This window comes from Aulostomus chinensis, chromosome 11 (assembly GCF_037954235.1).
Source record: "Aulostomus chinensis isolate RoL2024-O1b breed Wild chromosome 11, RoL_Achi_v1.0, whole genome shotgun sequence".
Classification (NCBI taxonomy): Eukaryota; Metazoa; Chordata; class Actinopteri; order Syngnathiformes; family Aulostomidae; genus Aulostomus; species Aulostomus chinensis.
The window spans coordinates 26,927,275-26,939,538 of NC_141330.1; the positions used below are offsets into that span (position 1 = coordinate 26,927,275).

At 44.3% G+C, this 12,264-nt stretch overlaps 1 protein-coding gene across 2 annotated transcripts in view; it reads left to right on the forward strand.

Annotated features, from left to right (window-relative positions):
- Positions 1-11,118, forward strand: part of tsnare1 (T-SNARE Domain Containing 1) — a 130,569-nt gene extending 119,451 nt beyond the window's left edge. The window contains exon 11 of one of the 2 annotated variants that reach the window (XM_086217422.1): positions 10,687-11,118. In XM_086217422.1, the coding sequence (XP_086073548.1) occupies positions 10,687-10,852 (166 nt within the window). In that variant the 3' untranslated portion in view covers positions 10,853-11,118. The remainder of the gene's footprint in view (positions 1-10,686) is intronic. The other variant, XM_086217423.1, reaches the window with a different exon arrangement.
- Positions 11,119-12,264: the final 1,146 nt, after the last annotated feature.

Below are 12,264 nucleotides of genomic sequence, written 5' to 3' on the forward strand. Positions count from 1 at the left end.
GCCGCCATGTTTTTGTTTTGAGAGGCCCGCATGAAAGAGTCACATGACCTCCCAGCGCTCCAATAGGGGAAAAAGGGGGAAAAAAACGTACACATTCCACAATTTTTAGGCCTTCATGGTAGAACTGATAGGTTTGGACCTGTGGACAAACGGAGCCTTTTCACGTTTTGACATGAGACTGGGTTGTTATAGCTACACTCCATCATACTTACAGATTGATCTTTTGCTTAGAAACAAGCCACTCTTCCCAGTCCTTCTCAACTATGCAGCAACCTCAGCTCATAGGTGAGCCTCTCCATAATCTCCACACCTTCCACAATGACAGTCCACTCTCCCACACTTGGTGCGTTCGGTCTCAGCCAGTTCCTTGTGATTGCCCTCCGTGCAGCTGCTGTACGATTTTTACCAAATTGTGATCACTTTCATGTAGAAAACCCTTCAAGTGTCCGAGGTACATAGGACAGCATGAGTAAGGGATTCTGTAGTCCAACATCTTGCAGATAATTTTATGTATCTTCTTCCAGAATATCTGAACCTTGAACTTCCCAAACAAACCAGTGTGGTTTGAGTTCTTGTCTCCAGCACATTTGTTTCTTCAACAGTTGCTTACTTTTGATAAGAGGGGTTATAAAATATCTGGTTTGGTTTTTCCACACAAACTCCCTCCAGCCTCAGGACTGTGCCGTTGACTGATGGGTCTTCCACATGTCATTCCTTATCTCAGCAGAAATAATTTCTCCAGTTTCAGTCTCCCATTTTGTTTTAATATATGTTGTCGCCTCATTCTTGGTCTGCATCAGACAATCATACAGGATGGAGATCGCTGTTGGGATTTTCATCTGATATGCTTGGATTATAATTTTAATAATTGGCTGTGTTGGCGTTAATATTTTTATCTTTTTATTATTATAATCTTTTAGCTGTAAATATCTGAAAACATCCGGATTTGTTGAGTCATGAGACTTCTTAAGGTCCTCTGACACAAGCCTTCTTTGTCGTCATAGTTTGAAATCCTTTTCATGACCGTTGTTGAAATGTCATATCCGTGTCACAAGGTAAAAAATCACTATCATGCTATCCACTTTAGTCATACAACTTCATTCCCTACTTTCAGTTTTTGACTTATTGCAAAGCACTTTTCCAAAGTAAATGTCATCATCCTATTTATATCGATATTTCTTGCTGTCTTGGGTGCTGTCCCTCTCTCGCCAACAAGTGTCTGAATTGGAAACTGTTTTTGAATTTCGATGTCCTTCCATCATGCTAAACAATCATCACGGCACCAAAATACTGTAGTAATGGTTGTAACTGGGCTGCATGGAAGTACTCTTTCAAGTTCCCCCTCTATCCCTGGAAAGTTGAAGAGTACAGTATCTCATTCTAGGTCTTTTTCCTTGCCATATGAACCTTGATATGAGTTTATCCCATTTGTTGAACTGAGTTTCTGGAATCTGGACTGGTAAGGACTGAAATAGATACAAGAGTCCTTATTCTCTCATTCAGTCCCATGGGATTTGTAAACCACCGTTCAATATCCTTCCTAATTATGTTGTCTATCTTCTCATAATTTCTTTCATACAGTTTCATGAGATTTTTAGGGATATTTATGGCTAAATATCGGATTGTTTTCATTTCCCAATTCAATGGGAATTGTTTTAATTCTTGACTAAGTAAATAATTAAACATTAGTATTTGCATTTTGGAAATATTTCTTTTGTGACCTGAATACGTTCTGAACTGTTCCAGCATTCTCACCAGAAGAAAAAATTAATTTCCTGGGTCATGCAGATATATAAGGACGTCATCGGCGAATAAGCTGACAATGTGCTGCTGTCCCTTGATTTCTATTCCATTGACTAATTTGTTTTGCCTGATCATCTGAGCCACAGGTTCTCTGTATAAAGCCAACAGCGTTGGACGTAGGCAGCAACCTTGTCTGGTACCTCTTTCTACATTGATACGGTCCCAAAGGGAGCCATTCACTTTTGTTCTAGCTGTAGGTTTGTTGTACAGGGAAGAGATCATTTTCACTGAATTCTTCATGTTTGATATAGATATTCCCAGTTTACCTGATCTAATGCTTTTTCAGCATCCAAGCTGATCAGTGCAGATGGTATATTGTTGTTGTTAATCTTATCAATAATGTGCAAAGTCCTTCTGATGTTGTCTTGTGTTTGTCTGCCTGGAACGAAACCTGCTTGGCCTTCATCTATAATGTCTGTTCGAAATGATTTGAGTCTCTTCGATATCATTGAAGTGAATATTTTGTAATCCACACTGAACATGGATATTGGCCCCTGATCCTGGCAGTATTTCCTGTCCTTTTCTGGTTTTGGTAGGACCATAATTATCGCTTCTCTCCACGAGGGAGGGATTTTGCCCGTGTCAATAACGTAGTTAAACGTCTTGAGCGACAATGGGGATAATTCTTTTCCAAATATTTTAGACCACTCTACAGGGAATCCTTCACTTCCAGGTGCCTTATTTTTTTTTAAATGTTTGATTTTTGAACTTCTTCATCAGTTATTGTTTTTGTTATTTTCTCATTTTGAATTGTCCCTATTGATGGCACGTCAAGATCATCTAAAAAATTATCCGTATCTTCTTGATTTATTGTTACTGATTGGCCGATAATTCTTGATAATACTTTCTGGCAATATTTTCTATCTCTTTTGGTTCCTTCATGATTGCGTTCAGCTTAGAATCAGAGTGCTGTGACCATCGAATCTACCCTCTGCTTCCTTAGTCTTCTCGCCAGTAACTTGGTCGCTTTAGCACCCGGTTCATAATAGTTCTGTTTCAGGTATCAGCTTTTAAGGCGTCCCATGTTATTTCCGGGCTTGTATTACCTTTGTCATCGTCTTCTAAGTAATTACGTATCTCTCTTTTTATCTGATCTTTTATCGAGTTGTGGTTTAATATTCCTAGGTTCAACCTCCAGATTGTATTTTTTTGTCTCCTCCTCAAATGGACACTCATATAAACGGCACTGTGATCCGACACATCAGATGCCCCAATACAACAACCCTCTATTAGATCCAGATTTTCTTTTTGTCCAAAAAAAAAGGCAATTCTAGAGTTCACCTTATGTGTCGCAGAATAGTGTGTAAAATCCTTCTGCTTAGGGTGTAGCTCTCTCCACACATTAGTAAAACCACTATCACCCCAGGTATTTTTAACAAAATTGAGCAGTGAGCCAGGTAGTCTTTTTGCTAGTTGTGTCCATTATTTGGTTCGCATTAAGATCCCCTCCACATACACACACACACACACACACACACACACACACACACACACACACACACACACACACACACACCCTCCCTCTGTCTCCTCAACTATTACATTGAAAAGTGATTTAAACAACATCTTATTTCTCCTGGGTGGTGCATATGTATTCATGTATTTATGTATTCACCAGTGTTACTGTTGTTTGATCTTTTGTTCCTTTTAGTCTTATATATTGTCCATCTGGATCTTTTATTTCTTTATGAAAGTCAAATTGAATGTGATTGGATATCAAAATTGCTACTCCTCTCTTACGTGTATGATAATGTGAACTGTAATTAGTATGTCTGAATCCAAATCCCTTCAGTTTTTCATGTTCAGCTTCTGAGAGGTGTGTTTCTTGTAAAAAGTTTATCAGTGTTCTCTTTTTTTTAGTTTAATCTTTATTTTAGACCTTTTAATTGGATTTCCCAGACCGTTCACATTTAACGACAGGACTGGTATTGCTCCTTTTTCACTCATTAATATATTGCTCTTCAACAAACTTGTAACACCTCCCCCTCATATAAAAAATAATCCAAAACAAGAACATTTGGGCCATAACAAAAAGAACTTGACAAGTGGACAAATCCTCACCACCACATCCGACTTCCAAAAAAAAGATATCAGCCTCTCCCGTTTGTTGATTCTCTTTTACCATCAGGGAGATGACCTTTCAAGAAGTCAGGGCCCCCAAACAGAAATCAGGTTACTCACCCTCATCCTATTCCCTTCCTGTCTGGAGTCACTTTCCCTACTCAACCAACATTATGATTGCACCACGAAACCCATTCATATAACAAGCAACTTGAACGAAAACCTACGAACCAATAATGAACTGTTATACTTGTGCTTGTCTTTTTAAGCTTTGTTGATACGATGACATTTTTGTTGGCGGTTTCTTGCTCTCCCGGCCATCTTGTTACCCTCCATTCGCTTCCAGATCCTGACATCCAATCCCTGACGCCGTTCAGCAGTGTCGGTGGTCCCGGTGGCAGATGTTAGATCATCTACTCTGTACCCTCTCTTCTTCAAGTCAATTGCTGCGGTAGCCGCTGTGACGTAGGTCTCCAATGAATTCGGATCTTGTTTAGCGGTGTTTGAAAGTATATTCCCAATTTCTTTCATGCTTTTTTGATGCCAGCATATGATTTGCGTTGCTGCTGCATTTTGAGCGTGTAGTCATGGTCAAAATAAATCCCAAGTCCCCAAGTTTAACATGTCTCTTTTCCCATGCCTTTTTCAGCACCAACTCCTTTGTGTGGAATTGTTGAGAGTTAATCACAATAGACCTTGGAGGTTGGCCTGGATCAGGCTTAAGGACAGTTGCTCCGTGGGCCCTTTGAATCTGCATCTCCATGTCGGGTCCCAGCTCCTCCTGCAGCCAGGTGTCTACAAACTTAGCTACCGAGCCGCTTTGAGACTCCATGCCCTCCGGAACGCCAAAGATCCTCATGTTTTTTTCGTCTAGATCTTGATTCCAAGTCCTCTAGTTTATCAGCCATCCTCTCTTGTCTTTGAATTAACTGTTCAAGCGCGTCGTTAACATCGTAGCTCCACTGCTCCATCTCCTCCGTGCGAGTCAGCGTAGCATCGATCTTTTCATTTTGTTCTCCGAGTTCGGCTGCGACTTTTGTCAGCTTCTGATGGATGTCGTCCTTGAATTCGGCCAGGTCGTCCTTCATTTGCTTCCCTAGGTCTACTTTAAACGTCTTGAATTCAGATTTAAGTTCGCCTTTCATACTTTGGATTTGTTTGCTAATCGTGTCCAAGCCTGACATGACGCTAGTTTTGGTTGATAGCTTATCTTTTTCTTCGGTTTGTCGACTTGCTTCTCTACCAGGTCTATCTGGGTTTCTTTTGTTCTTTACCTTGATTAAAGTTCCGTCCACGTCCCAAATAGTTTTATTTATAACAGATTTATTTGAGTCTCGACAGAGTTTTTAAGTTGGTTTTCAGGAAGCGCAACACTCAGACGTCCATACTCGACACCGTCCCACCGGAAGTCCACAAACAGTGGACAATATGTTATTTCTGCATGATGTAAAGCTTCAATTTATAGCTTTTGGATGCTGTAAAGTGTCAAAGTTATAATTGCAGAAGTGATTCACAATAGTGGACTGGACCAATTTTTATTCCACTTTTTCCACTTAAAATGTTAATTGAAGAGATGGAATTTATTTGTGATTGTATCTAAAACCCTCTATGATTAATTGTAGTCCCCTTCTCAGGTTGGAACCCAGTTTGATGAAAGGTAAAAGGTAAAGGCTGTTGAAACAAAACTAAAAGCTAAAAATCTAAATGGACGTGGACGACGTCATTAGTATGTAAATATGCCGTCACCTGGATGTACTGTAGATGTCAAAACTGGGTTGATAAGACGTCACTCAAATGTAATCTAAAGGTCATGTGGATGTCACGATCAGACGTCTAGATCACGTCAGAAATAGATGTTCAAAAAAAACTTTAATTATGCGCCCCCAGAGGACCTGATTTCGAAGTCCAATTTCAACCTACATTGCACGTCCTGTAGACGTCCAATCTGGGGGTCCACAAGAACTGGACATCAATATGACATCAGAAAAGGACTTAAAACAACCTTTCAAACTGCACCTTCAGGCGACCTGATTAAAACGTCCAAAAATTTCGTTAAATACACGTCATTTCGACGTCGCACTGCGCAGTGGGTCATGGCGAATCTAAACTCAGGAAAAGTGTTGTACACGTCAAGTCTATTTTAATTTTGTTAAAAGTTATCTCAGACTTTATGTTGGAGCAGGTCCAGCTCCACACCCTGTGCAACATATAGAAGTATTTAGGTTTGTAATGATATCTTACCAATAATCATTAATACTTGTTTTAAGTTCAAAACGATGTTAAGTACGGTGTAACATGCATATACAGTAAGTGGATGGTGTCGTTTTGGAAAAGATATCAGTTTTATGCCTTTTAAAGGGTAACTGAGTCATCAAGGTGCACAGTCACCTGTCAAAGCTGCTCCGGTCTGTCCAGCTTGTCACCTTGAGTGAGATCAGCACGGTTAATTCTCCCAGCCGTAGACCAGTGCCCGGGGCGGGCGCAAGCACGCGCACCGCTACCGAGTTGCTGGGCTTGATTTGCGCTCATGTGATGTCACAGCGCGCCCACATACACAATGAATGGACTTCCCCCGCACATCCTGCGCCTTGCGCATTAAGTGTGGAACCGTCTTGACACGGAGTCGCGCCCATAAGCGCATCTCTGCATGCGAGGCGTTACTGGTTGGCTGACAGACGGACACGTGGGTCACGTTACCAGCATCGTTAGTTTTGATTGGTTAAAACGACACGCGTTCTGCTTTCATGGAATGAAAAAAATTGAAAATAAAACAGAGGGCAAAATCAAAGAACTCGGCTGCTGGCTACCTGCTTTGGCACAATGCGACGTAAAATAAGTGACATGTTTAAGCGAAAATGTGACAGAGTTGAAGAAGCAGGAGAAAAAGTTAGCAAAATTAGAGCCACGGAAGATTCAGACTCAGAGCAACTCACTGATGAGAGTGATTTCCAGGGCGAGACTCTCTGAGGAGTCTGCCAGTGAGAACCGACAAGAAGAAGAAATCATTGAGTGACATTGATGATCTGTGTTTATATGTCTGCCTGTTCCCTGTTGTTAGCACTGTAGCAGGCAATTCCTGTAAAAAGCAGTTTTCAAAGCATTTCCAGGGGTAGCGCAGGAAGGGTGGGGCTCTGGGGGCTGCAGTTGTGTGGCGAATAGACACTCGAAAACTGTAATAAAGATCACCCAAAACCGATTAAAAACCATTAAACTTCATTCTGCGGTGCACGCCCATAAGGCATGCATGCAGTTCTGGCAAGACGTAAGCCACTTTCACCCCTGCATATAAGTGACTGTTTTACTTTTTGAAAAAAAAAAAAAAGTTTCATGCAATTGAAACTCAGTCATCAAGGTGCGCAGTCACCTGTCCAAGCCTATCCAGTCTGTCTAGCTAAGTCATCTTGAATGAGATCTTCTGTTTGCATAAACACATGGTAGAGATGGTGGAAAGGACCCTGATGTGTTAAGTGAGGGGGGGAGGGAAGTAGACCCAAGAGCAGACAGAGAGGGACGGTGCACAAAAGACATTTATTGATAAACGGAGGCTTGAGACGGGGACACTGGAGGCTGGAGACAGGGAGGCTCTGGTGACTTGCGGCTGATGACTGGAGACTGTTGGCAGACGGCTTGAGACTTGCGATTTGACTCTGGCGACTTGACACTCGTGAGACACAGTTAGTGAAATTCACTCACCGAGACGAGACGAGACATAAGTGTGACAGGCGCACACGCAACAACACGCAATAGACCAACACTGAACAGGGGAAACACAGAGCCTAAATACATGAGGGGAAACGAGACAAAGGTGGTGCAATCACCCAGGTGAGACACATAAGGTAACCACAGGAGGGAGGTCAGGAAGACAGGACATGACTACAAAATAAAACAGGAAACACGAGACAGGTATCGTGACAGTAACCCCCCCCCCCCCCCCCCAAAGGTCTTGCTCCCAGACAGCCCAACAAGTAAAACAACACCAGGGTGGGTGGAGGGTGGCCAGAGGCGGGAAAGGGCAAGAAGAGAGAGAGAAGTACAGACAGAAGCTAAACATCCAACAACCAACCAGTTGTTTCGGAGAGTTTAACCAGAGACCACACATCTTCAGTTTTTACCAGTTGAGATGATGGAGGATTCTCCAAACAACACCGGTTGTAGCTTTCCTTCACTAATCAAATCCTCCTTTGAGAGAATGTCAGGGCCACAAAGCTGCTGTTGGCATCTGGTGAACCAGATGATGCCACAAAAGTTTTGGTGGCTGCTGATGAACATAAGCTCATCAGTGTTAAAGAACGTCCAGGAAATGCCCACTGAAATCCCCGAGGACCAAGTGGGGGCTAGCCTGCGTGACGCGCTGCCTGAGAGCTTCACTGAGGCTCTGGGTGTGGAAAGCCAGCAGTGTGAGAGCTCAGACATGTTGGCCAGGCTGGTTGTTCAGGAGGTAAAAGAGCGGGTGAGTGCTGCTGCCTCCAAGGAGTCAGGCAAATGCATCCCCTCCACCAGCAGGCTGAACCGTATGCTCAGTCACGCTATTGCCATGCTGAAAACATTCATGGCTAAGGCAAAACACATGATGGCCCCAGACGGGAAAATTCGCAGTTAGTCTCTAGACATGACTTGAGAGAGGAGCTGCAGCACGAGAGTGAGCAAGCAAAGGCAGATTCTTTGTTCGAACCCGACTGGCAGGCGTTGACCCCAGAAGATTAGCGTCCACAGATCAAGAGATCATCAGGCAGCAGCTTGCTGAATTCTCCCAGTCATACGTCGAAGACGTGATGGATGATGGGCTGAGTTCTCAATCTGCAGACGAGATGGAGCCTGTCGTGGAAAATTCTGTCATCAACCTCAAAGGGTGCAGCACCCAAAAGGTTCACGCATTTGAAAGACGTGAAGAGGGCGACAATGAACATCCTCATTCTTAAGCTTGTCTCCAGAACGCTTTGAGAGGGAGAGAGTGCATTGACAGGGCCGGTGCTGCAGGATATGGCCAACAGCCTTAATGAGCCTGGGCCGATCTCCAGAATACGGACTTCGAAGTGACTGAGAAGACCTTAATAAATCTGGAAAAGGCAATTTTTAAAGACCTGCTAGATCAGTGGGGCAGTGCACAGGCGGTGGTAGCACTGATGGACTCTGACATGGTAGCTGTTAAAAACTGCATTGTTGCCTCATTCAAGAAGCACGTTGTTAAAGAACCCATGCGCGCCGCAGTGAGGAGGTTCTTCTCTGGACTGGCCAAACCATCAGCAGACCCTTTAGAAAAAGACGCCAGGTCACACCCGTCTCACTGACCAGAGTTTCTGAGCAACTCACAAAACATGCTTAGAGCCTCTAATCATACTGTAGGGTAGCTGACTGTGCAAGGCTGGTTCACCATTCATGGTAGGAAAGGGTTGGGTTGGGTGGGGGTGTGTAGGGACGGGGGTGGGTAAGATGTTTACACATCGCTCCTTAAATTCATAACGCAAACACGCAGAGGTGATGAGGTTGGACCCTGAACACCAAACAGTATTAGTAATAAATACTTCAAACGTCAGCTGTCTGACTGAAATGTATTTGTTTTATTTTTGAGATGTGATTACAAAGTGCATGATAGGACTGATCAGAATGAGCTTTACATGAGAGTAGATTGTTCCCATCTTGAAGTTACGTCAAATGTTTTTCCAAATTCTAAACTCAGGATCAAAAGTGTTGTACACGTCAAGTCACCTGTAGCTGGCTACAGTGTTGGTGGCTAGCTACAGTGCAGGAGACTGGCTACAGTGTTGGTGGCTAGCGACAGTGCAGGTGGCTGGCTACAGTGTTGGTGGCTAGCTAGAGTGTAGTTGGCTAGCTAGAGTGCAGGTGGCTAGCTAGAGTGTATGTAGCTGGCTACAGTGTTGGTGGCTAGCTACAGTGTAGGAGGCTGGCTACAGCGTTGGTGGCTAGCGACATTGCAGGTGGCTGGCTACAGTGTTGGTGGCTAGCTAGAGTGTAGGTGGCTAGCTAGAGTGCAGGTGGCTGGCTACAGTGCAGGTGGTTCGCTGCAGTGATAAGCTCAAAAAACTTGAAAATCAAATGCAATGGGTTGCTAGTGGCAATTTCGGCAGTAATTTGATCCAATTGTCCTGATTTTATTTTAGATATCCAACAGACTGGAGACAGCTTCAGAATGATGTTTAGTTTGGAAAGATGGACTGAGGAGGACAAGTTGAAGGGACAGGGAATGTGTGGAGGATGAGGGGAGGGAGGGAGGGGCCGTCTTTGATGAGACGAGGGCCACAAGTAGTGATCCAACAGAATAAAACCTCTCCGTCCCATCAACCTCTGATTTCCTACTATCGTCCAAAATCCAGCGGAATAATTCCATTGGCTGCTGGTGGATGGAGCACTTCCTGTTGAACTGCAAAAATTCGAAATCCCTGACATGCCAGCTGTTAGCGTGAACGCCCCAGTGCTGAGAGTCAGGAGGTGTTACTCCACGTGGCCCACGGTTAAGTGTGATTCAGATAAGAAGTGACGGGCCGACGCCGTTCACATACCAGCTGGTCCAGAGGGTGATTAATGAACCACTTCAATCTCCAACGCCGTGAACTTTGACCTGGACTTAATTAAAACTCAGCCATTGACCACTATTCATAAATTACCTCCAACTACATGACACTTTTAGAAGAAAGAGCAAATTGGTTTCTTACCAATTTAATAATTTACAAATGGAATAACATGCCCAGGGCAGGTTTCCTGCGTCGGCTTTGAAGAGGCTGACTTAGTCCAAGCACCATAGTGGAGGCCGCGGCGTCCACCAGTGGTCTGATGTGGGCTGTCTGCTCTGCTTGTGTTTTTCAGGTCCCTGTGCTGGTCTGACCTGAGTGGAGGGGAGCTGCCCTGCTCCGTCCAACACCTCCTCCTTCTCCCCTGTCTTCATCATTCTGGAGGTGGAGACCAGTGTGTCTCTCATGTAATCTTCCTTGTACTGATTTTTCTTTTCTGTTTTGGGGGGACTCAAGAGTAACCATCAGCATTGATGTCCCGGCGATCATACCTGGGGCGGCGCTACCTTTCCTGTGCTGTAGTGTTCTACACCCGAGAGCAGATGAAGGCAGAGCCAAGCTTCAGGGTGAAGCTTCAGTGGCATTCGTCTCTGCCCTTCTGTCATTGATGTCTTTTTACTGAACTGATATTTATCAGCTTGTAGTTGTAACTTCAATAACTCAGTACTCTATTGTCACATTTGTTGATATTGATGAATATTGTTTGACCTGAATATTATCTTCAAAAATAAAAGTCATCAACTGAATTTATGTCTGCTTATTGGTTTGTTGGGTCATGGGCCGGGCTCGGTGTTGTAGATGTTATAAACATGAGCTCCCTGAGAAACACGCGTGTTCATGGGAGCGGTGACATCATGCTCCGTGTGGAAAAAGTTCCAACTGCAAACATTTAGTAAATGAACCGAATGTTCCCTTGATGAGCAAGATCTTCTTCATAGCATCGTGAGCATGCGGGACGTTCACAGCTCCCCCACAATGCATTGCATCTCTTCAGACTGAAGCAGATGATGAAGTAGGCAGTTTAGGGAGCATGTGGGCGGGACACTAGCAGGCGATGTATCAAGGTCTGTTCAAGCCTGTAAGTGTGTGGGACAGCTGCTGTATTCTGTAGAGATCATCAGTCACTAGCATTTAAACCTGCTGCACCCTCCAGCCACACAGTCCTGCAGCGGACCACTCAACCAGGGGTTCTGGTTCGAGGGGCGGGGCCATAGGTTGTGAGACATTGGGTGATATCGTCTCACTGCCTGACGATCTCAGTTTCAGTAACTTTTGATCTCTGACTGCTTGGATCACCACACACATGCAGAGAGCATCAAATCTTCCAGGGCCCTGAGGCCCTGGACCCGCTGACTCCAGACTTCAAGGGTCAGGTGAACAGTAGTGGAGAAAATCCAGTCACTGAAAGAGATTTCATGCTTTTATAGATAGGAAAATGTGTCAGATGGATGTAAGTGTGTAAAAGTACTGTACCTCCTCAGAGCCCTTCTGATGATTAAACTGAGTTCAAAGGGATTCTTTATGAACTCACGCAGCGGCCGAGGGCCAGCAAAGAAAACTCGGTCCGTATCTAAGTGATGAAGGATGGTGAAGCCCCTTCACTCACCTGAGGCTTTAGCCAGAAAAAAGTGGAGGTTCAGTTGGTTTGCACTGATTGGACATGTAGTCCTGCCTCCTTTGGGCCCCACAATGCCTCGCTGTTGAGCTGGAGTGGCTGTCCCGCGCTTGTATGCCTCCACTAACCTTTTCACTTGGAGGGATCATATAAAAGCCTGGACACTGACACATGGGCGGGGCCTTCAGGGACGGACGGAGCTGCCTGTCTTCCTGAGGAGATGCAGCTGAGTCTCCTCTGTTAGTCGGGAGCTCACTA